Source organism: Gopherus flavomarginatus, chromosome 4 (genome assembly GCF_025201925.1).
Source record: "Gopherus flavomarginatus isolate rGopFla2 chromosome 4, rGopFla2.mat.asm, whole genome shotgun sequence".
Classification (NCBI taxonomy): domain Eukaryota; kingdom Metazoa; phylum Chordata; order Testudines; family Testudinidae; genus Gopherus; species Gopherus flavomarginatus.
Window position 1 is genome coordinate 54,289,377 of NC_066620.1, and position 25,734 is coordinate 54,315,110.

The 25,734-nt window shown below is 44.4% G+C and overlaps 1 protein-coding gene across 2 annotated transcripts; it reads right to left on the bottom strand.

The window, feature by feature from the left end:
* Nucleotides 1-1,740: 1,740 nt before the first annotated feature.
* HHIPL2 (HHIP like 2) lies at nucleotides 1,741-22,532 on the bottom strand. 2 transcript variants are annotated; one of them, XM_050948517.1, is made up of 9 exons: nucleotides 21,979-22,528; nucleotides 16,875-17,527; nucleotides 13,759-13,902; nucleotides 12,133-12,464; nucleotides 10,886-11,012; nucleotides 10,338-10,483; nucleotides 8,547-8,628; nucleotides 4,758-4,840; nucleotides 1,741-2,760 (listed from the first exon to the last, which is right to left on the bottom strand). In XM_050948517.1, the coding sequence occupies exons 1-9, from the start codon at nucleotides 22,354-22,356 to the stop codon at nucleotides 2,378-2,380; spliced, it is 2,328 nt and encodes a 775-aa protein (XP_050804474.1). In that variant the 5' UTR covers nucleotides 22,357-22,528; the 3' UTR covers nucleotides 1,741-2,377. The 2 variants fall into 2 exon arrangements, with proteins under 2 accessions (XP_050804474.1, XP_050804475.1); XM_050948518.1 differs by lacking the exon at nucleotides 4,758-4,840 and having other exon boundaries at nucleotides 2,682-2,760; nucleotides 21,979-22,532.
* Nucleotides 22,533-25,734: the final 3,202 nt, after the last annotated feature.

The following is a 25,734-nucleotide window of genomic DNA, read 5'->3' on the forward strand; positions in this document are numbered from 1 at the left end:
TCCATGGCAGCTAACCCCACCTGGGGAGCCCCCCTGCGGGAGCTAACCCCACCTGGGGAGCCCACCTCCATGGCAGCTAACCCCACCTGGGGAGCCCCCCTGCGGCAGCTAACCCCACCCGGGGAGCCCACCTCCATGGCAGCTAACCCCACCTGGGGACCACTCCCCGCACCTGGCTGCTAACCCCACCCGGGGAGCTCACCTCCATGGCAGCTAACCCCACCTGGGGAGCCCCCCTGCGGCAGCTAACCCCACCTGGGGAGCCCACCTCCATGGCAGCTAACCCCACCTGGGGAGCCCCCCTGCGGCAGCTAACCCACCTGGGGAGCCCACCTCCATGGCAGCTAACCCCACCTGGGGAGCCACTCCCCGCACCTGGCAGCTAACCCCACCCGGGGAGCCCACCTCCATGGCAGCTAACCCCACCTGGGGAGCCGCCACCCCCCACCCAGCAGCTAACCCTGCCTGGGGAGGCTAACCCTGCCCGGGGAGCCCCCGCTCCGTGACAGCTAACCCTACCTGGGGAGACTACTCCCTCCCCCGCAGCAGCTAACCCCGTCCGGGGAGCCCACCCTAGCTCACCTCAGCTCTGACTCCTCCGCTGAGCATGCCGGCGCCGCTCTAATTCTCCTCCCCTCCCGGGCCTGCGGCACCAATCGGAGGAGACTTAGAGCAGGGGCTGCGTGCTCAGCAGAGGAGGCAGAGTGGAGGTGAAGTGGGGCAGGGAGAGGTTCCCCTGTGTGCCCCACTCTCCCATTACTGTGGGCGGCCCTCCCCGTGCTTCCCCTACCCCAGCTCACCTCCACTCCATCTCCTCACCTCAGCAAGCTTTTAGGCGCCCCCAACAACTAGGCACCCACCTAGTTTGCCTAAATGGTTGCACTGGCCCTGCCACCACCACAGTGAAGTCAGTAACTATCTTCAGATTACCAAACCCTAGGCCCACTTCATGAATTCAGCTGGATACTTTTGTTCATGGCATTTTTAATGAGTCTACGTTTTTATGAGATTTTTCATGGTTCTTTCTGTTTATAGAAAACAGCTGCTGCTTCTACAGCACCCAGCTTTCAATTATCTCATTGCATGACATTTTGCATAAGGAACAATATCCAACCTCAGATTACCAGCAGTAACCAAACTATATGCAGAGGAGATCTAGGGAACAAACTGACAGTGGAGGGAGGGAATCCCTCTCACTGGCCATAGAGGAGCAGTATTGTCCCTCTGTTGTCATTACTACAGCCTCAAGGACTGCCATGAATGCTTCGTCTCCTCTCACTCACAGATCAACTGAGCCTGTTTCCACTGCACCCTTGGTTTACCACCTAATCCCCATGTGCACCAGAGCATGGGTCCATTATGCACGGGTGGTCCAGACCCCTGCTTCTGCTGCCTAAATCCTATGCATTAGAACTGAACCAATTCTGCTGCATCTGTATCCTGCATCTGGTGAAAAGGGGGAGTGTAAATTGCCATGACACAGATGTTTACCAAACTCTTTTCACAGTGTTTCGGGTTCAGTTTGATTCAATAGGGTGGTTTGGGTCAGCTTGAATTTCTGTTCAAAGCCACAACTGCCCTGACTTTCAGATGTGCTGAGCAATTCCAGCCTCCCTTGAAATCAATGGGAGCTGCAGGTACTCAGCAACTTGGAAAATTAGGCACATAATAACAAATATGTGAAGTAGACTGCTCCTCTGGTGATTTAAAACAGCTGTCTAAAATAAATACACATTCGGATTTTCTTTTGGAGTGTTTAATAGAAGGTGATTCTTTTAAAAATTATATTTTGACAGATAAGAAATTCAGTGGCAAAGGATGATAAAATACTGACCAAAATAATTAGCCAACTTCTATGTATTTATTCCATCTACTGTGATTAAAATATGAACCCCCTCATAACCAGTTAAGCCCACCGATAGATACCTGCTGCCTAATCTTGCAATCCTTATTCAGGCAGCACCCCTTGAAGGTTAAAAATCCAAATGCCTGAAAACCAAATCCTACCCTCATTGCACCTGTGGGACTGTCACTGAAGTCAGTGGAGGCTTTGTATAACTGCTAATGTCAGGAAATGGCCTTCAAAGCAAGATCTGCAAAGAATGTGAAACTTATGAGCTGGGGAAAACCTTGCTGCAGTTAAAGTTATAATAGGACATATAGTCCACTCATGCTAAACTCATGAAGTAGTACACATTCACCAACACTGAATTTTCCCCCACATAATCTTATGAACATATTATGGGCATAAAAACTGCACACAGGTCTGATTCTTCTAATAAGGTCTGTGTTGGAAAACTCCAATCCACAACGCAAACTGGTCATCTTTTTCTCAATCGCTTGCTTTCTTTTTGGCCCATTGGGAGTTCTCTTGTGTTCAGAGGGAGCTCCTTGATCTGACTCCTTTTTTCTTCAGTTTTTTCCCCTTAGCTGCTGCTGTTTTCTTGGGGAGAAGTTTCTTCTTGGCTCTGGTTAGCTGGGAACCTTTCCTGTCTGGCAAAGATGTCACACGTGATGTTTTGGATACCTTTGGAGCCTTTGTCTTCTCTTCTGCTGGATCCAGTTTAGTCTTGGATCCTTTGGCCTGCCTCTTCTTGCCAGGCACAGTTGGCTTCACTGCTGACAGCTTGGTGGAGCTTTTTGGGGAAGCTGGCTTCTTGGCTTTTTTGGAAGAAGTTGTTGGGGTGGCTCCTGTGGAGATGGAGGATGTGTTAGGAGGCTTGGTTGTTGTGGGCTCATTAAGCAGTTCAAGGACAGTCTCTGTGAAAAATAATTAAAATGCTTCAGCATTCCTGGTTTAAGGCAAAAGACTAACTCAGACATATCCCTGAGAAAGAGCCTTAACAGACTGACAGGCAGGCAGGCAGACAAGAAACATATTTGCCTTTCAAAAGAGATTAAAAACTGTGATGCTTGAACACTGCCTCACTTTTCTCATTTTGAATCCGCTTCTTCCATTAAATATGAACCCTGGCTGCTTCTTGTAGGGTTGCTAAGAATAAGTTTGTTTTCTCTTAGAATAAAAAATGATGATGGAACATTTGTTTAGAAAAAGGCCAAAATGCATGAAGTGTAAGATGGAATTTGCAAGCAGATTTTAATGAAAGGGTAGATAAAGTTTCTCTTTGGCAGCTCCAGTTTGTTTACGTTATTATCATTAGTATTAATTATTTATATTACAGTAGCATCTACAAGCCCCAGTGGGGCGTCATGGTGCTGGGTACTGTTCAGCCTAGATAATGGGAGGCAATCCCTGAGTCATAGACATTACAGTCTAAATATGCACGACAGACAAAGGGCAGGGGAACTGAAGTATTATTATCCCAGTTTTACAGATAGGGAAACTGAAGTGCTGAGAGATTAAGGGTTAGAGTCACAAAGAGAGTTAGGTGTTGTGAATGCATAACTTTTAGTCCAGTTTTCAGAGTAGCAGCTGTGTTAGTCTGTATCCGCAAAAAGAACAGAAGTACTTGTGGCACCTTAGAGACTAACGAATTTATAAATTTGTTAGTCTCTAAGGTGCCACAAGTACTCCTATTCTTTTTTTAGACCAGTGAGTGCATAAGTTTTAGTCCAGTGGTTAGGGTAATTGCCTGGGATGTGGGAGACCCCCAGTTCAAGTCCCCCCCTCCACATGAGGTGGAAAAGGGATTCCACTGTGGAAAAGCTTCAACAGGAGAGACTAAGGGAGACCCACAGTCTCCCACAGCCCAGTGGTTAGGCCACTCACATGAGAGGTGAACCAGGTGTGTCACACATTAAAGGTCAGTGCCCTAACCAGTGGGCTAAAAATTATGAGGGAAGTAGACCTCCTCCTCTCCCCTTCCCTGGGTGTTTTCTGTGGAATTAGGTGGCCCATGAGCATGTCTACCAGATTAGGAACCTGAAGCAATTTAGGTGTAGGAGCGCCTGTCTTCCCCAGCTCATGAATCACTCGGGGGCCTAGATGGGACATAGACATTTGGATGCCTAGAGGGAGTCAGCAATGTGCATGCTCAGAGGCAGAAACTGAGGCGCTCAGGAAACTTTTCAACAAAAACCTAGCCACCGAGTGAGTTTAGGCACCTACTGGGTTTGGCAGCAGCCAAGCATGAGTCTTGTGAATCACAGTGGTGCCAAAAAACTTTACATAGGTACCTAAGTCTGGGGGGTAAGCGCCTAAATAGCTTTGTGAATGTAGTCCACAGTGACTATGGCTACATGGGGAGTCTGTGACACAGCCCAGAATTGCACTCAGGTCCCCAGATAGTCCCAATCTAGTGCCTTAACCACACCACCATCTGTCCTCGCATGTTTTCTACTCATTCTGTTGCTGTTGTGAAGACAAAAAACTAACTTTCGCCACTTCCAAAGTCCTCTGAGGAGACTAAGCAGAAGCAGCATATAGGCAAGTCGCATCTTAGGTGCATTTAACATGCACGAATTCAGCTTTGCGCGGTCGGCAAAAACAGGGAAATAAAAGAAAAATAACAATATAAAAACTGCATCTGTAATACGGGCGATTCCGCCCGCCATTCAACTCCATGAGTGTTTCACTATACGCAGTTTTCGCTTTACGTGCTAACCGCGGAACGGAACCCCCGCGTAAGATGAGACCTGCCTGTATTTAATATGCAACAGAAACTTGAGTTAACATATTTATTTTACGACATTAACAGTTGTTGCATAGTACTTTGGCTTTAACGAATGCTCAAATGTCAACCTTTGAGATTGTATACAGTTGTGCCACACAATAAAATGAAAACCTAAGGACTTACTTGCTAGAGGAGCAAATGGGATACGCTTACTCTTTGTTTTCACTGGAATAGGCTTGTGTTTACATTTCCCAGGTGGAGCTCTCCTTGAAACCAGATTTAAAAGATAAAAAGGCAGGTGACTATCTAGGAAATGATAAGGAAGTTTACTTTTTCAGACAGACAGAGGTCACACATCAATCCACCCTGTTAGGTCATGTGCCCTCAGGAGAAACCAGGCCGTTTGCAGTCAGAGAGGGTCAAAAATTAGGAATGCTTTTCACAAAAAAGTGTGCCTTTTCTCACTGAAAAATACCCAAGTTTTATTATTGTGGAAGAATATTTTGGTGATACGATTATGAAAGGTGCTACATAAAATTCTCTGCTATTTGCTAGCTACCTTGCTCTATAATATCACCAATGTGCCAAGCTCTTCACCTCTGGCCACCTTCAACAGAGAAAAGTAGAATAAAACAAAACTCCGTTAAATTGCAATGAAAGAAAAATCAGGATGGAAGAGCTGTGATTGTGACACAACTGAGAGAGCTAGACTGCTACCCAACTCACTCTCTGTTGAGATGCCAGAGTGTGTGAAGCCCTAAGGCCCTGATTTTCTGAGGTGCTGAGCAATCTCAGCTCTCACTAGAATTGTGGATTCTGAGCACTCCTGAAAAGCAGGCCCTTACTAAAGTTAGATGCTTAATCAAACAGACAAGACCAAGGCTGAACAGATGAGCAATGAGACCTAGTTATCAGGTAACCCAGATGAGGTGCAGAAAGAAAAAAAAAATCTCTAAAGGACCATAGGCGGCGGGTATCATAGGCGGCGGGTATCATAGGCTAGGGGAGGCTGTGCCACCCCAAAGAGCCAGGTGTGGCCCTGCCCACACTCTGCCCCCAGACTCCCCTCCCCCTGCTTCCCACTAGCCTCAGCTCCAGTCTCCCTGTGGGGTGGTCCCAGCTCAGGACGTGCCACCTGCCACCCTCCCGGTGCTCTGGGGCTGGGGAGGCTGGGCCCATGCCACCCCCCGCCCTCCCAGCGCTCTGGGGAGCTAGCTTCAGGCTTGGGGCCGGCAGCTGCAGTGGGGGGATGGGCTCTGGGCTCCGGCAGGGTGTATGTGCGGAAGGGGTGGGGCCTCAGGTGGAAGGAACGGGGCTGAGGGCTAGCCTCCCCCAGCCAGCGGTTCACCGCCCATGCAAAGAACCAAGGGAAAGATTAAACATATAGTCATGCTCTAGAAGGCAGGTGATGGGGTGAGGGGAGAAGCTTCTGAAACTCAAAGAAATTTGGTTCATTTCAGGAAAACTTGCAGAGCAAGCCCTCCTGTGGAGTAATGCTATTCATTAGTGAGCTGCCTCCTTGCAGGAAGCTGGCCATTTGGAAACTCTCTTAAGGCTTCTTGGAAAATGTAAACTGGGTTTCTCCATTTATACAGTAGAACCTCAGAGTTACGAACACCTCAGAACACATGCAGTGGAGTCCTGCAAGCCAGCTTTCTTTGTGTGCAAATCCAGAAGAAATTCCTACAGAATATTTGCCAAGTCATAGATGGCAACAATTCAGGAAAGTGCCAGCATATCACTGCTTTTGAACAGCCTCCTAAGATTATCAAAATGTAGCCTAATAGACCCACCCTGGAGAACTGATTCATAGCTGACCCTGCTAAACCCTATTAAGCTCAGTTCATAATACTGGAATTCATGGGAGAACAAAGATTACAAAGCATTTTTAATCTGTTTTCAATTTAAATTAGTTTAATTGGTTTTTTTCACCTTTCTCTGCAATATGGGGCATGATTTGCCTGGACATAGTTCACCTCATCAGTCAGGCACTGGTGGCATCTGGGTCTTTCCTGTTCTCTGCCTGTGGCACACAACAGTTCAGTCTCCTCATGACTAACATGTTTTAGTTTAACTGAAATAGTTGGGCTCAACATAGGGGAATTTGGGTGAAATTTAATTGCCTGTGATATGCAGGGGGTCAGACTGAGGGTCCCAACCCAAAAGGAGGTCACAAGGCTATTGCAGGGGAGTTGCGGCCTAAGAGCCCTGCTCTGAAGGCAGCGCCACCGCCAGCAGCAGCGCAGAAGTAAGAGTGGTATGCTATGAGGCGCTGGTTGTCACTTTTTTGAGAGGGGGTCGTTACAGCCTGAAATATTTTCAAACGGGATTCCAGTAAAAAGAGTTGGAGCACCTCCAGACTAGATGATCTAAATGGTCCCTTCTGGTGGGTATAATAGGCTTAGCCTTCCCTGGTGCTGCCACTGATCAGCCACCAGACACCTGGGCTGCGGTGGCCCCGCCCCTTCCCCGAGACCCTCATTGCCTCCTCCACTCCACCCCCACCTCCACCAGGTCCCTGCTGCTCGCTGCATCCCTCCTCCTAGGGGCCGGCAGAGTGAGGACGCTTGGCCAGGTGCTCTGGGACTGGTGGGGCTTTCGGGGCAGGGAGGGGCTGGAGCCCAGGGGGGCCAGTGGCTCAGCACTGGCAGCCAGCGGCTCATCCTGGGGAGGGCCATCAGGGTGGGAGGGGCTGGTGCTCAAGGGGGATAACCCAGCGCTGGATCAGCCTGGTGCTCAGGGAGCCAATGGCCTGGTGCTGGTGGTTGGGGCCAGCAGCTGAGGCAAGCGAGGACCTTCAGGGGGTGGGGGGCCGGCAGTTCGGCCCAGCGCTGGGGCTGGCCCAGCACTCACGGGCTCCAGGTTGTGGGAGGCAGGGCCTTGGGCAGAAGGGGCAGGGCTAGCCTCCCCAAAGCGGGCGTTTACCCACCACCCAGGCTCCAGGACATTATGAAATAGTGAACAATGTTGGCAAGACGATGTTAAACACTCAAATCCTTTAGGCACAGAATTGATGCAGCAGGAGGCGTGGCGATGCAAACTCCCCACACAATATGCCTCAGCTGTATTCTGGAAAGACCACCTTGCATGGTGAAAGGGTATTTTTGTGTGCGTGGCCCATTCAGTTCTTAGCCTGTTTGCTGAGGCTGACAGACAACAAAGGGGCCAGTCTGCATCAGCTGTGATGTGAACAAAAACTAGGGCCCTGAGGAATTTCTTGGAGAACACTAATTAATTTCACATAAGCCTCTAGTGAGACAGTAACTCCATGAGTAGCCTTATGCAGGTTGGATTTGAAGTAGTGGCCTAGAGGTAAAAGCACTGTAACCCATTACCAATCCCCATCTAATCCCCCTCGTGTCATGTATCATCAGCCATTTACCAGGTTTTAATACTTTATAGGTCACTAACCCCTTTGTAGGGGTAACTTTTACATCACTAACCTGGGGATTGTGATGAGAAGAACATGGCAGCCAGGTTAAAGTGATGTTGAGTAAGAAAGAAAAATTTTGGTGAACGGCCTTTTTGGCATTACAAAATTAATGTTGTCTATTTTACAGGGTCCTTGGCTGACGTATAGACAGAAAAAGGCTGTCTCTGTCGTGAACCTGAAGGGTACTGATTATTACTTTGTACTATTAAAGTAAGTTTGTGTTGTATCTTTGACTTGTAAAAAAGTGAACAGTTTTTAACCTTATTGTCCCCAACCTTTTAACAGATTTTGGGCCTGATTCTATTCTCAGTTGTATCAGACTAAGTCTGAAGTAATATAAATAAATATAAATGTCGGTCTAATTCTAGAATTAACTTCACTCAAGCCAGTGGAGTTGCTCAAGATTTACAGTAGGGTAACTGAGATCAAAATTTAGATGGGTAGGTTACTGATATACATTCCACATCTATTGAGCCAACTAGATAATTTGTGTTGATTAAAAAGCAGCATGCAAGAGAAAACCAGATCTTAATGCTAACCTTGCAGGATCAACAAATTTGTAGATAGATCCATGGGGTGCATAGGCACTGGGATAAGAAGTAGCCATAAAATAAAGCTCCCCTAAACAAACAGAGAGAGAGAAAAATAGAAAATAAGCTGTTTCGGATGCAAATGCAGAGAATTATTGCAGATTTGGTGCACTGCCATTTCCCCCTTCCCTTGCCCCTCCATTATATCACATAATTGGAAAGGAAGACACAATCCTATTTGTTTCATTCAAAATCCTTCTTCACACCTTGGGCCATGGTCTCACAGCGTGATCCATGTGGGCAGACTGCAATGCCCACACACAGACCCACTGATTTCAGTGGGGCTTCATGCAGGCATAGCAGTCCTGTGCCAATCACAATGCAGCATCGGGGCTATTGTGTTCCCCTGTGGGGGACACTCCAAAAGATTATTTTATTGAGTATATCTTATAAATGTACTTTCCAAAAGGCTTGTTTTTATCTAGTAAAGCAGCCAGCAATTATAAACAGAGGAAACACACACAGAAAAACAAAATATTTAGCTGACTTATAAACTACCAAAAAAATCAATCAGGCTCTAGAATGGCTAATCATTTAGTACAAAAGTCTCTTGATACTGGGCTGCTCAGGTTCATATTTGGAGAAATTGACTACCATCCCTAGAATACATCTCTTTTCATTAGCCATCAGTATAATATCTAGGGAGGTTATTGTAGTTTGAGCAAATACCAGGACAAACTATTGTTGTAGTTCAAATTACATTACAGCACTGACAATTTTTAGAGGAAGTTTACTGGAGTTTAACATTCATCCCTGCCACTTATTACTAGAACAGAGGCTAAAGCCTGTCAGTCTTTTACACTAAAGCAACATTTCTGTATTCCCCAGGTCTCTGTATGTCTTCTGCCTTATTTTTCATTTTCTGGAAATGGTAGCTAAACGTGTAAGAAACTACTATTCCCCGGTCTGAGATCTTCCAGGATCTTTTCCATTACAAACACAGGATGATATCCATATTCTGCTGAACCGTAAGATATTATCAGAGGGCTTCCTCTTCTTCCAAACTCTGCCAGAGCACAGCTGGCTGCTATCCAAAGCTTTGAGATCAATTTTGTATTATGCATTGGAGAGCTCTTTGTACTCAGGAAGCCCCAAAGGCATGACCAATGGATCTGTTAGTAATTTCACTTTTGTTATAGCCATGATGACATTTTAAATCCTTGACCAAGCTTTGAGACATTCCTGCCAGATACAGAAAAAGGAATTGTTTTTCCTCTCTCTCTTCAAACCAAGGTCTCTTCAGACCAGACTTAGTGTTGCCATTGTGAATGAGAATGGTGCCTTGATGGAGTAGAGATTCAGCTGACTGCAAGAACTGGGGTGAAGAGGATCCATTGCAGTGACCCATACTTTTACATTTTTAAATTTAAACAAGGGAACAAACAATATATATGGGCATGAATCAAAACATGAATTCAACCACCCTACCCAACTTTGAGTGAGTTCAGATCCAGATTCAAATTTCAAGCGGGTAGTGAGGTCTATCATGAGCTGTCTTGAGTTCTGCATCATGTGTGTCCGGAGTAGGTGGGAAAAACTCACAAGGTCTCATGACTGGGCATATTTCTGAACTGTCTGAACCATCTGTCAACCCCAGCTGCAATGCTGAGATATTTCATAACCCCTGCGCAGTCAGTCAATCTTCACTAACATTTCCCAAGGGCAGCCAAACCCCATATATTCACCCTGAAACACAGAATCCAGTTTTCTATACAAAATGTGGTTAAGGAGATGCATTACCTGCCTCGTCTTCAGCAAAGGAGATGATGAATTTGTTATAAGAGCTGATCAGCCCAGGGAAAGCACAGGCTTTAGTGCTACCAATACAAATATCTTGTTTCTTCCATTTATTTTCCCTCTCATCTTCCTGCAAAGCCATAAGTCGACTGGATGAAAAATAAAACCTTATGTTGTAGGATTCCATTTTTCCATTCTCAGGGTTAATTCCTACAAAAATCATGCATCATTGGAAGTAAAAGTTTAGTTGGAACCCTCTGATCCTTAAACTGGGTTTAATTTTCTTTTGTGTAAGGTGGGCCTGAATAAAAACCCCAATCCTGAAAGCTCTAACCTGAGTGAAGTTCGGATCCAGATCAGAATTGTACAGGTGCTGTCTCCGTAATGGACCAAGCCAAACCATTGATCTAAATACGCTGAATATCTGGGACTTTCACTGACTGTCTAGGACTTTCACTGACTGTGGGCCAGAGGGTTTCAGAATGCTCAGATATGGAAGCCATATAAATATAAAAGAAATAGAAAAGCATGGAAACTGTTGTCTCTCTCACCCACTCATGAAATCACCAAAAATGTAGAGGCCATTCAGGTTTGGGGATTCACATCCCCGGTACACGTATCCTCCAGTGACTGACTTCCCCACACTGTGGCCATAGGCAAATATTGGAAGAATGTCATCTGTTAAACACACACACACACAAAAACAGAATAACTTTCACTGACTTGCTGATCAAAGAGCAACTGGTCAACAATATTGATGTATGCAATAGAGGCCAAAAGGGCTAGTGCACATGGGAGTAGGATGGTTCATTTCAATGGGGTTTCATCCATTTACACCAGCAGAGAATTTGGCCCTGAGGCTTTAAAGCGCTTCCTACATGGCTTAACAAGACTCAGCCAGTGAACTTCATTATCATGCTGGACCAATATTCTTTACATCAGGTAAATGCTGCAGAGAGAGAGTTCATGAAACGTTACATGTGACCAAGCATAGCAAGCATTTTAACAAAAATTAACATTAAAAATTCTGTTGTTTTCTACTGAAAAGACAAAATATGGAAGCTGGAAGTTGCAGCTCAGCTCAACAGATTTATACATTGCAACTGCTCCCAGTACAGTAAATGCTAACCATGGACGGCAACTGAAAATCATTCTGCTGGATCACAAATATTACCAGAAATGTAAGTTACTGCCACCCTTTCTGCCTGGAACCATGAATTGTGGTTCCAGCCCTTTTGGGGAGGGGCTGACATCTGCTCCTGAAAATGTTCAGTCCTGTCCTCGCTTCTTCAGTATGACTGAGATTTTGTTTTTATGCTGAACAGCACAGATAGAAAAATGTAATGAGTTAAAATTTAAAGCCTAGCAGTCAAGCCTAACACAGGCACATGGTAAACTTTCTGGCCCTTAGGCCACAGTGCTGGACCTTGTTAAAAATTACTGGCATATTCAGCAGTAAAGGCACCATATGGCAATCACCAGCACATATTATTTTATTATCTTAAGAGGGGTGTTTGTCAGCAAACTCCTTAAGGAACATAATTACACCCAGCTCTTATATTGTGCTTTTCATCAGTCAATATCAAAGCACTTTACAAAGATGAGCGGTATCGTTAGCCCCATTTTACAGATGGGGAAACTGAGGCAAAGAAAGGTGAAATGACTTATCAAAGACAAAGTCAGCCATGACTTCAGATTACAGAGGTTCACTGGAAAAGCAGCAGTATAGTTAACTAAGTACATACTGCATGGTGTGTGCTCTTTCAAGCAAAGCTCCCACAAGAAGCTATTGGCTTACCTAAAGAGGAATTATAGCAAAGCTTTATGTCATAACATTCAAATCCCTCCTTAGCTCTCCAGCCGTAGTTCCCTCCTTTAACAATGATGTCAACTTCTTCAAACCTGTTCTGTCCAACATCACCACAGAATATTCTCCCTCGTCCCTTGTGAGTGACTGGGTCCCCTCTGTCAACAGCACAGCGCCACATATTCCTGACCCCGTAGGCATAGACCTCAGGGAGAGCCTTGGGGTCCGAGACAAAGGGGTTATCTGGTGGGATGCGATATGGCTTTCCACCTGGGCTTTTTCCATTCACATCTATCCGTAAAACTTTTCCTAGTAACGTACTCCTAAAAGTAAGGCAAGGCATAAGCAATAGGTTAATGAGACTGCCGGGTAAATCAAAGCTCATAAATGTTAATCTCAGAGTTGGTGGGAAAATAGGAACATTGTGAAAATTTTCATGAAAAATTTCCCCTTTTTTCATCAAAAAATATTTAAAATTAAAAAAAATTTCAACCAGCTCTCAGAAATATTGTAATGAACTGGATTGGGTGGGTGGGGGAGGTGGAGGGAGTACACAGGCACCACTGTGTTCTCCTGAAGGGAATCAGAACTGCTTGGCTGTGTGCAATAGGCCCTCTGCTGCACACAGCTAATAGAGTTTCTCCTTTAGCTCACATAGGATCTGTGTTTTTCTGGAGAAGGGAGATATCAGGTCTCTCTCTCTGCTTTCCCCATGAAGTTCCACATGGCCACAGTGCAACAGCCATTAAGCCCCATTACAATATTCTTCAATCAACACAAAAACTACCATCACAAATCATACTCATTAGCACCCTTGTCTCAGTAGAGGGGCAAAAGAATGGATGGACCATGATAGCAAAACCAGCCTTTAGAGGTGGTTCCACCAGGTCAGAGCTGAGGCATGGGGCAGCGAAGGGGAAGTCTGCATCGCTGCTCCATGAGCTATACTGGTTCTAGGTGTGTGCAGAAAACTTCATTCTCAGGAAACATCAATCTGTACCATGGGCACTAACTTCACTTTCAAGTTTTTGTCAAAAGCAATGTGTTATTTATATAGGTATATTCAGCTGCAAAAATAGCTTACACTAAAACTGGATTCACAAAGTGTCCCTTGTAAGGACAGAAGGACTGGACTAATATAGATATCCAGTGTAAATGACTCACTCATGCGGTTTGGCATGGAAAACAAGATGCTGTCTGCAGTCGCTGAATAGGAAACAACATAAATTTAACTGATTTTCAACTGTCATGTAAAATTGCTCTTCATTTCCCTTGTAGCCAGTACTAGTATGCAGTTCTTCCAAGATATTAAGGCTAAGATCTTCAAAACCACTTAGGGGATTCGGATTCCAATTCCTAACAGGATTTGGACATCTGAATCTCCTAGGCTTTTGAATTTTCAGGCTTTGAAAATCTCATCCTAAAAGTACACTGAGGATACTGCCTGATGTACTGTAAATTGGGGGTAATCCTGGTTTGCAATGACTAGTCAAGTAGCATTTTTGTTGTATCAGTCCCTTCTCTTGTTTTGCTAAAAGTCCAAATTCTGTCTCATCATGCACTAAGTCAAGGCATTGCACTAGCATGAGAGATGCATAAACCTGTCCTCCAGCTTACTTGTTCTGAGCATTCCCAAATTTTCCAAAAGGGTCTCCAGCTTTCCCTCCATCCCCAATGAACAGATACAGACAGCCATCCAGGCCAAAGAGGAGCTGCCCCCCATTATGATTTGCAGCTGGTTCTTCAAGCTCCAAAAGACTCCTAAAAAGAAAGAAAAGAGAAATAACCATGGATGTAGCCCCTGGACAAGATTCAGTGTCTTGTTGGGTTAGAGAAATGTGTTACTATTCAGTCCACACAATAAGTAGAACTGCTTATCTGCATAACGTATTTTTCCAAGATATCTTACTGTTTCCAGGCTAAGCAAGGACTTTTCATGTCCTTTGCTAATCACATCCCTCCATTTATGGGTATGTCTACATTTGAGCTGGGAGGTGTGATTCCCACCTTGCGTGGACGTACAAGTAGCATTGTCTCTGTGGCAGCACAGATGGCCTCTCGGGCTAGCCATCTTAAGTACAATCCTGCCTGACCTTGGTATGTGGCTAACCCAAGCTGCTGCCTGTGCTGCAGGGGACACATTGCTATTTTTGCAGGGCCGGCTCCAGAGCTTTTGCCACCCCAAGCAGGAAAAAAAAAAAGTGATTGTGGTCTGCAGCTCTACTGCCGCCGCTCTAGTCTTTGGTGGCAATTCCACAGCTGGTCCTTCACTCAGAGAGGGACCAAGGGACCCGCGGCCGATTTGCCACCAAAGACCCAGACATGCTACCCCTCACCGTTGGTCGCCCCAACCACCTGCTTGCTGGGCTGGTGCCTGGAGCCGGCCCTGATTTTTAGATGCTAGCTTGAGCGGAGCTAATGCAGGTACATCTACATGAGCTGGAAATTACATCTCCCAGTTCAAATGTAGAGACATACTTTAAGCGCAAGGCACATGGCAGCCTGGTAATAATAAGTGTATAACTAGCAGGTGGGCACTGATTGTTACCATTCATTTCATCTTGCCCTTTTAGCAAATGGTAAAATCAAATAGCTCAGTGGATCTTCTTATTTTCTTACTGTAAAGGCAGAGCTCCCAGAAAGTTTGACAGTCCAGCGGCACTTTTCAGCCATAATAAACTGTGAAATGTGTTCAACACGTATCTATCTCTATTTCCAATTGGATTTTTAAAATCTAATTTTGTTGGGTGCATTTTCTAGCAGTTGATGATGAAGGTGTCAGAGGTTTGTTAGTGCCCAGGGAAATGGGCCAGACATCAAGGCCTTGGGGCTGAAGTTCTCTGTTGATCCACAGAACATGTATAGCATGACTGTGACAGTGCAAGCTCCACCCACACTACCCCACCATTGTACTTTCATCTTAACATAGAAGAGCCACCTCTAGAAGTGAAAGGGCACTTCAGTCCCCAGTGTCCATTCAGTCCTTGACCGCTCTGCTCAGACTACCAACAAGGATACTAACGAGTGCTTCAATTTTCCCATCTGTAAAATGTGGACAATAGTACTTCCTTCAGAGGGTTCTTCAGAAGCTTATTTCCTTTGGAAATCACTTTAGATTCCCTCTAGGAAAGGCATTACGGAAATGCAAAAATGTCATTAGTATTATGTATTAGTAGCAGAGTGCCCATCATGCTGGGGGGTTTTGTAACACGGACACTTGCCACTGGGAATAGGAATGAGACCCATCAGCTTTATTTCTCTTGGGCTGCTCTGCAGCTATCAGCCACTACTCATTTCATCCACTACCAGATGGAATGGTTTCAGTCAGGTGACCTAACACCATTAGCCTTTTTTAACCTGTTACTGGTTGGGGCTTAAAAATGTGATGTCATCTGTGCCCCTTGTGGCACAGAATCCACCACCAACGGGGGCGCAACCAGAATTTTGCTAAGGAGGGAGCCTAGAGCTTTCCCTCCCCTGCACTCAGCCCAAGCTCTCTGCCCCACACTTTCCTCTTGTACCCAGTCCAACACATCCACACTGCCTCTGCACCCAGCTCAGAGCTCCCCACCCCAAACTCAGCTTCATGGTCTCCACACCCTACACTCAATCCCAAGCTCTTACCCAGAGAGGTGATCAAGCTGAAGAGTAACATCTCCAACAGGAGACAGGCTAATCCCCTCCTCCTGCATCTCTGCTTCCCCAAGAAGCACCAAAAAATGCCCAGATCCAGTCCTTCCACCCTCTTGGGAACGGGGGGTTCCCAGTCTCCCTGCTCTACTTCCCCTTAGGAGCTGAAGAACTGCAGAGGTGGGGGACCCAAGCAGGCACAATGCTACTCAGATTTGGCCCGGCCATCCCAAAGTGGCTGGGCCAAATTTCCAGCTCTGGTCAGGCCCTAGGTCCCCCCAGCTCTCCCTTAATTGCACCCCTGACCACCAACCATTGGCACAGAAATAAAATACGAGTGCTCATTCAAAAACATGAATCTTCCAACACATTTCAAAGTTTATTCTGGGTGAAAACTGTTTCTTGCCTTTTAAACATTCACTGTGAGAAATGGGCACTGGGATTTGGTCTAAATACGTATTTCAACATGACTGTGAAGCTCACAAGCAACAAAAATATTACTAAATCCTTTTCTATGAGTGAAAGGGGCAGAATCAGCCTCCCCAGAAAAGATGTTCTCGTTCTGAGCAGTTTAACTTTTAGTAGAGGTGAGACCAAGCTGGTGCCACTAAGAACTTCTGTAGTGCCTTTAGCCCTGTGATGTGTGTGTGATTTTTATATTATCATTGCAGTAAAATACCTTTGCAGTGAGCAATAAAAGCACAGAGCCTATTTAACATTCTTGTCTATAAAGCAATTTCAGAGCAGGAGTTAATTCTCTAGAGGGTTCACAGTTTGAAAAGTTGGTGTGTTTGAGGCTGCCACTGTACTGCTACATTTCACAGGGCAGGGACAGGAGGCAGTGTGTCTAATGGTTAGAGAAGGAGAATTTGGTGCTATTTTCCATCCTGCTTTGGGCTCACCATGTAACCTTGAACGAGCACTCACATCTCTTTCTGTCTCTGTTTAGCAATCTCCTTAATGGGCCCATCCAAACACCTGGATTTGCGCAACTTTGAATGGTCATGAGCTCAGCATTCAGATCCAGATATTGCAGTTGGGCAGGTTTCTGTGTGGTCATATGAGAAATTGATACATTCAAAATGGCTCTGAATTAGTTTTACCTTTCTGAGCGTGGATCAGCTTTGTTGACATCAGATGCTAAAACTTTGAATTCACTGATCCGGATCTTCTCCGCTTTCTTCTTGTCCATGTATGAATAATAGATGTAAAATTTTCTGTTGTGTTTGTGCTTGGGGTGAAATGCCATTCCTAGGAAACCCCTCTCATCCCCTATCCATGGGCTAGCCAGCACTATTTTCTTAATATCTAGAAAGGGCTCCTCCAATCTGCTCCCATCAGGCAAGTAGACCCAGATGATCCCCACCTGTTCAGCTACAAACACGCGGTGGGTGTTGTCATTAGCATGGAGCATCAGTACTGGATTCCTCAGCCCATTAGCAACCTCCTTCAGACACAGCTGAAGGCAGCCCTTGGGGTCCTCCACTACTGACCCCAGGTTGCTATTGAGGTCTGTGTTCTTCAGCACATTAGGGTAGCAATAGTCTTGGTCCTGTATGTTAAGGAGGTTACAGAAGCGGGTTTTGTTCCTCTCACAGCATTCTTGAATGTGTTTATCATTAGTCAGCAGTGTAATAGCAGAGCGGCAATTGAAATGGAACTCAGAGCAGTAGTCAAAGCAAAGTCCTGGGAGGTTCCTAAGAGGTGTCTGGGGGTTTTCTGCATCGTAGAGATGTGCAGCGTATGGGGAACACTCCTATGAAAATAAATACAAACTAATTACATGTCTGTGTATATAGATCCCTGATGCACTGAGTAGCCTTCATCCAATTAAATTGGTCAGTAACATGAAAATAATTAGTAAGACTAATAGCCCCAATTAAACAATTTTGGAATAACATTGCCACTGATATATTTAAGGTCTTGATTCAACAAAGCATTTAAGCACATACCTAGCTTTAAGCATGTGTGAAGTCCCATTGAAGTCAATGCATAACCTTGAATTATGATCAAACTTAGCTTGGACTGAGATTTAAAACTCTTGGGTTGCATTTCTGGATCCCCCACTGACTCTCTATGTGATCTTGGACAAATCACTGAGGTCAACATTTTCACACTTGTGTGCCTAAAGTTCTGCACCTTAATCAGATTTTTAGATGTGCAAGATTTAGGTTAAGTGCCTAACATTAGGCACCCAAGTTTGAACATTTGGGTGCCCACAGCTCTGTGCTTCAGTTTCCCCATCTGTATAATGCGGGTATTAACACTTACCTACCCAGTTTTGCAAAATTCCACTAGCCTTTCACCCAGCTGGGTTTCTGTCTTGGATCCGTCAGAAAATAAATGTTTCTATTAATACATGACCTGTATATTTGTTGGTGCAAGCTCTATTGAAACGAAAACTCAATCAGTTAAATCCTGATGCTCCTCTCATCCTGGTTTTGCACTGGTGTCATTCCATTGACTTCAGGAGTTCTCTCTGCTGTACCTGTGTGAAGTATTCAGGAGGCTAAAGACTATGGCAACTGCTACAGTATCCAAATGTGCTTGCATGTGAGGGAGATATGCATTTCTCATTGGAGCAAGAAGCAACCTCAGCAACTCTAAACTTAATGAACTCCCTTTAGCCTCTACTCCTTATCATTGTGGTGCTAGATCTTCTACAGTTTAAGGTATTGAACAAAGCGTACCCTCTAAGCAGGGGACATTCTTTTCCAGCCATTCACTTAGTAGCCTTTGCTGTTTCTAAACTATTCACATTTCCAACTCATTGTCTGTGTTGCAAAGAATGCAGACAACCGCCATTGTTTTGGCTAAATGTCTGAGGTGAAGGCATTCCTTATGGTCTATGTAAAACCACCAGGATTAAGCAATCTCACACTAATCGCTGTTAATTTCCCTCCTCTATGGAGGAAGGGGACAGTGCGGGATAAGGAAAAGGAATGGATTATTATTTCTACTAATGAATAGAGCTGAAGAAATAAGAAGATCGTCAGATCCAGATGTCACTTGTCTGTCATTAAGACAAATGACCGATTTCTCACTAAGTGTAACAAATTGCAATTGTGAGCATAACACAATTAAATTAATTGTGACAAATCTGGGGCCTTTTAGTATGTCACAGTTGTCTCACTCATGTCAGACAGACCTTCCTGGAGACAGTGGGGGTAGAACTCTAACGCGTCAGCTTCAAAAAGCAGAGGCTAAAGGAGTATCTCCATTAACTATTAACATACAGGCCCTGTGACACTCATTCACAGTATTAGCTAACCCTACTCGTTTAGAAATCATGAGTCAGCCCCCACCTCAGTCATGATATTGGCTTTAGGGTTGGGGGAGGGTGGTCACAAAAAGAATAAATATTGTGTTCTTTTTATTTGTATTCTGGGTTTTGAGCCTTTAGGATTCTCCTTAGCACATGCCAAGTTACAGGCAGTGTGCCTGATCTATACCAGAGTCTTAAAACATGCCAATCGCGACGTTAGCTAGTACATGCTAATATCACACCTTTCAATCCTAGTCTAAACAAAGTTTTATTCACCTTCCCCCTGCACCAACCAGCTGAACAGGGAAACCTTACATAACATCCTCTCAAAGGCTGGTGAAGCTGCCATTCTAGTGGGTGCTACCAGGGATTGCCTCCTGGGGCATCAGCTGCTATCAGTGCTCTTTCTTAAGGACATCAAGGGCAGGTCTTGAGCAAGGCTTCACCTGGACTGTATGGACCAGATCCTCAACTGGCATATCTCAGACTAGCTACCCTTTTACATCCTCTGAGGATATGGCCTTTCTAGCCCTAAATGTTTTCAATCAGTCAATCGAATAATTAGTAAATATGGCCCAGACTGTCAGCAGGCGTAAATCAGAGCAGCTCCACTGATGTAAATGGAGTTATGTCACTTTACGCAAGCTGATGAGCTGATCTTTTGCTTTCACTTCAGCTAAAATCATAAAGAGAAATGCAGGAGATCTAGGCTGTGACAGAGGCAAAGCTGTTAAAAATACTTTCTAAGCCACTCGTTACAAGAGTGCTCTCTGTCTGTATATATGTAAATAGATATTGATAAGGTGCCAGGAGATGGCACTCAGGAATGTGTAGCATGTCTCCTGGGTTTTGTAGGACTAATAAAAGTTGTTGTGCACTACAAATAGCTTCCTCTTTGCAGCGCATTACATCAGTTCTTAACACCAACTTGCTACCATACCAAGAAGTTCTCCACTATTTCTAGCATAGAATGGATGCATTGCCTTCCATGCACATGCCTGAAAGGGCTTTGGCCATGTCTCTACTATAAGTGATACAGTGGCATAGCTAGGGTGCTATAACTGTGCGGCAGTAAGTCCCTCAGCCCAGGCCGCTTCCAGAAACTCCCATTGGCCCAGAGCAGCGATCCGCAGCCAGTGGCAGCCGTGATCAGCCGGATCTGTGGACGGGGCAGATAAGCACACCAGTCTGGCCTGCCAGGGGCTTTCTCTACAGAAGCGGTGACCCCTGTTTGAGAAACCCTGGTGTAGATGCACACTATAGTGATGCAAATGTTTTTTCTATCAATGTAGAAACTTCACCTTGGGGAGGCAGAAGCCATCTTCCATTGACTTAGCTGTGTGCAAGATTGGATCCTGACATTGTAAGCTTCTCATAGTCTGTTTTGTATCATGTGAAGCACTCATCACGTGTCAACATTTAACAATCATTACTAATTATTAATATGTCCTTGATTTGGTGGAATGATGATCTGTCCTTACTACTTATTGAATCAAAGAGCTACGGCTGACTTCACTTGAGGGGAAAAAGCATTATGCAGTAGAACCTTGCTGACTGTGCTAATCCAATAAACAATTGAATCTCAAAGTAACCTAGCCTGTTCCCAGTGTGTTGACATTAACATCAATAGGAGAAGAAGCAAGTCATTAAAAACTAGCAGTCACTAACCACTTCTCATCAAAGAGTTAATAGATGAGTCATTATTATAGAATCTCAGGTTACTAAGACAATTATTTTTAAAAATATACACCAGTATTTTTATAATATGCTATGAAATATGATTACAATGAATTCAAGCTAAGCTACACGTATCAGGACTTATGATCAAAGTATAAAGATGCAACAGTCTTAACTGTTATTATTAATGTATGTGCTTATTTTCTAGCCATCAAATATAGGAACTCCTCCATAGGCCGCTCAATCATTAAACATTAGTGTGAATTATGTTCTGCCATGGCCACATTAATTTTTGTCTTAGTTTATTGGCTGTAAGTGACTGATAAAATGTTGATGTTGTTTTTCTGAAAGTTGGTTTCTCCAAGGTGACTCCAGACTCTTACCAATGAGACTATAGAAGTGGAAGTGTTTAGTAAACATGGATAATATTTGAGAGCTAAGAAGGATTAGCTGGAAGAATTTTATACCTATCTGATAAGCAAAAATATGGTTTGGGGCTGCTTTGTGTTGGCATACAGTAAATCATGACCAGCATAATTAGCATTCAGTACCCGCTAAAAAGTCAGGTCCTTTCTGCCCACAAATCATTGTGCAGGCAGGAACCCAAGAAGAGCTTTTACTACTGAACTGTCTGCTTGCATGAGCAATGGGAAGAAAGCACAGGGGAACGCAACAGCTGAAGCTTCGGGATCGTTCAGCTGCATGATTCTTCTGGCTGCTTCTTAATGTTGTTCTACTTTAATAACCACAGCGCTTGCAGTGTACTAGGCCGGAGCACAATCTAAACACATTCGTCATGAGACCTGGGACTGCAAACACTGTGCTTCATGTCCTGTATAATCTGCCATCCAAGTCGCCCTGTATTTACGAGCAGACTGAAAAATAAATATTGATCTTTTTAATCCTCCCTTAGTTTCAAAGGGGCGAGTATTGTCCCCCTCCTAACAGCAGGATACACGCCTTCATTTCATCAGCACTTACAGCTATCAACTAATGTTACTGATGCTGTTACATGCATTTATAGGACATCTATCCCTGTGATACCTGGCCACACTTTGATTCCAATGCAAACTATGCAATAACCATTATCCAGTAGCATTACCCCCACTGGCCCCCCTCCCGCAAATCCGCACATCCCCACAGCATCACAAATGTAAAAAGGGATGACAGGGAGAAATCACCTTTTAATGAAATCTATAGCACATGAGCGTGCGCACAAACAAATGCACATAGTGTAAACTACAGGTTGAAACCCTCTGCCCTACCTGACACAAGATATCCTTGATATACTCTCCACACAGCTCGTGGCCCTGGAGATCAATGTAATCCATGATCTCCCAGTATTTAGCTGCAATGCTGTTGTCCTTATCCTGGTCACAGCAGCCAAAGGTTTCATAGGCAGAGCAGAACTCCAGGTGGAAAGGGGGCTGGAAAGGGGGTCCGTAGTCCAGGCACTGGGGGTGCCCCCAGAGCATGCCTGCTTGGCACAGCAAGGCAACAGAGAGGCAAAAGAAAAATTTTGGGGACAAGTTGGTAACTCCAAACCTGCTTCTGTGCGGCCAAACATTAACCTGCTTCACTGGAGGTTTCCTGAGGTTAGATGTATAGGAATCCTGGCCATCTTTAAGATAAGGCCCATTCATCCTCTGAGCTTTACAAATTGCCAGCTGCAGAACTCAATGTTTGCTCAGGTTTGCTTGCTCGCTGGCGCTCTCCCGAGCTCGCTCTCTCCCTCTCCCTCTGAAGTTTACTATTTGTGGGCTGGGGAGAAACCCTGCAGGCTGCTTCTTTGGTATTTCACACGTCACATTGCAAGAAGCCTCCCTCTCCCCTCTGCACATTTCTCATGCCCCCAAGAGCACTCACAGATCTAGTCCCTACAACTTACTTTAAACAGGTTCCAAAATCATTCATTGAATATGTATAACAGGTAAACAGTACAATGTGTGATCCAAATATATCCAACCTGATCTGCTCTCGCTATTTACAATGCAAAGCATGCTGCAGCTGTGAAAATACCAGGAAAGGAAAATGAATGAATCACTTTCAATCAGTACCTACCCTCTATTTCATTTTCAAGAGCTGGGTTGAACTTGGATCAGATTCTACAGCGATGGAAGCCCATGGTCTTCCACCCTGTTTAAGATTCACTTAATAATCCCATCTTAAATAAATGTTGAGTGCATGTGAGGATAAAAATCTTTACAGGGATGCTATCACCAAACGAGTTATTCTACAAATTCAGAGCTAGAGTTAAATTTAAAAGAAATCCAAACATGTGAAGGTAGGAAATGCAAATTAAGGCACACAAACAACTTTAACTCTACCCTGTAATGATGCCATGCAACAGCCACACTTTTAGGACTAATGTGTGAGCTCAGACTAGTTTAAATTGTTTTTTAAAGACCTATTAGATTTTTGCATTTCTCCTTCCCAGTGTGCACGGCTAGACGGTGGCCTTTTGAGACTCTACTTCTTAGCAAACTAGTTCTCATAACCCCTGAGGATGTTCTAGGTTCTGTGTGTACTGTGCTCACTGCTGATGACTCAAGTCATTTGTCCCAGACTCCAATGCATGAGCAAACATGGCAAGCAGATCAAGGCTACCTCAACCAGCTTTGTCACAGCTTCTCCTGCAGAGTTTTCCTTGCTCATTTGCTGCCAGTCAGAAAATGGTACAGTAATATTCATGCAGCACATCTGGTTTCTTACGCTAACAAATCCATGGCCACTCAGAACTTGACAATTGCCATTATGCTACATGCCACAGGCCACTCAGAACATCAGACCAACACCATGCAAACTTGCTGTTTCAAACTACAGGCCTCTATCACTTGAGGTAAAGGAGAATCTCTGTTAACCTATTAGCAGTGCAGGGCCAATGACACAGGGCTGAGTAGTTCTGATTCCACACCAGACAGCAGTGTGCACATGTATGTTCACATCTACCCACCAGTTCATTACAATGCAAAGCTGGTTGAAAAAAATAAACATTTGTGGAAAATGTTTAAAGTTGTTTCCATATCCTATCACATAACATGGGGAAGTGTTAGTAGGGAGCAGGAGAGTCCCCCTATCTCAGCCTGGGACAGTTTTTTTAGAAATGACACCAGCTGAAATGAGTCCTCCCTTCCAAAGAGTCCATTGAAATTGGTAAAGCCCTTTGAGCTTCTTGGGTAGAAGATGCTGATGGAGGACAGAGTATAATCACCAGAGCAGGTCAAAATTTTTGTCATCAGAATTTTTTTTTAAATGAAAAATGGCTTTTAAAATGCTAATGTCCTGTAGAAGATTTTCATATAGTTTGAGATGCTTTGATTTTTCTTCAAAATTAAAAATTAAATTTCAAATCGAAATGAAAAATTGAACTGATTCTTTGGGTAAACCCTCACATATCTATATCCCGGAACAAATGTTTGGGAAGTGCCAGATTAGCTTTTACAAAGGGGTTAACTCCCTCAAGTCCATTGGCAACAACCAACTCAAGTGAAAATCTCTTGTAGTCAGAATTCATGGTCTCAGTTGGTCTTCTACATAGAAAAACTTGTGCAGGGGACAGGAAACTCCACATAACATAACATAAGAACGGCCGTACCGGGTCAGACCAAAGGTCCATCTAGCCCAGTATCTGTATACCAACAGTGGCCAATGCCAGGTGCCCCAGAGGGAGTGAACCTAGCAGGCAATGATCAAGTGATCATTCTCCTGCCATCCATTTTCATCCTCTGACAAACAGAGGCTAGAGACACCATTCTTTACCCATCCTGGCTAATAGACATTTATGGACTTAACCACCATGAATTTATCCAGTTTTCTTTTAAAAACTGTTATAATCCTAGCCTTCACAACCTCCTCAGGTGAGGAGTTCCACAACTTGATTGTGCACTGCGTGAAGAACTTCCTTTTATTTGTTTTAAACCTGCTGCCTATTAATTTCATTTGGTGACCCCTAGTTCTTGTATTATGGGAATAAGTAAATAACTTTTCCTTATCCACTTTCTCAACATCACTCATGATTTTATATACCTCTATCATATCCCTCCTTAGTCTCCTCTTTTCCAAGCTGAAGAGTCCTAGCCTCTTTAATCTTTCCTCATATGGAACCCTTTCCAAACCCCTAATCATTTTAGTTGCTGTTTTCTGAACCTTTTCTAGTGCTAGAAGATCTTTTTTGAGGTGAGGAGACCAAATCTGTACACAGTATTCAAGATGTGGGTGTACCATGGATTTATATAAGGACAATAATATATTCTCAGTCTTATTCTCTATCCCCTTTTTAATGACTCCTAACATCCTGTTTGCTTTTTTGACCACCTTTGCACACTGCATGGACATCTTCAGAGAACTATCCACGATGACCCCAAGATTTTTTTCCTGACTCGTTGTAGCTAAATCAGCCCCCATTATATTGTATGTATAGTTGAGGTTATTTTTTCCAATGTGCATTACTTTACATGTATCCACATGAAATTTCATTTGCGATTTTGTTGCCCAATCACTTAGTTTTGTGAGATCTTTTTGAAGTTCTTCACTATCTGCTTTGGTCTTAACTATCTTGAATAGTTTAGTATCATCTGCAAACTTTGCCATCTCACTGTTTACCCCTTTCTCCAGATCATTTATGAATAAATTGAATAGGATTGGCCCTAGGACTGACCCTTGGGGAACACTACTAGTTACCTCTCTCCATTCTGAGAATTTACCATTAATTCCTACCCTTTGTTCCCTGTCTTTTAACCAGTTCTCAGTCCATGAAAGGACCTTCCCTTTTATCCCATGACAAAGTTCCCCTGAGAAGTGTGTTTCCGACAGATCATTTTTTGGGAGGCAATTTACACCCTGCAGAATAGGCAGGAGTTCAGACCCCCACCGATCTTAAGGAATCCACCACAGCTTCCTGTGTTAAGGTTTTTGGTTCTGTGCTGCCCCGACCCACTGAAGCTCTCCCACAATTTGCTGTGATTCACCCTGAGCCCCCACTGACCTCTGCCTCTCTATGAAGGAAGAGTTCTTGGTCCCTG

Bases quoted from the DNA above. Each gene is read 5' to 3' on its own strand.
- HHIPL2 (XM_050948517.1), bottom strand. From the start codon at position 22,356: ATGAATGGGCCTTATCTTAAAGATGGCCAGGATTCCTATACATCTAAC. The intron at 12,465-13,758 runs GTAAGCTGGAGG...CCTTACTTTTAG, and splicing joins TTTGGGAATGCTCAGAACAA to GAGTACGTTACTAGGAAAAG. The intron at 4,841-8,546 runs GTTAGCATTAAG...TCTGGTTTCAAG, and splicing joins AAATTTGTTGATCCTGCAAG to GAGAGCTCCACCTGGGAAAT.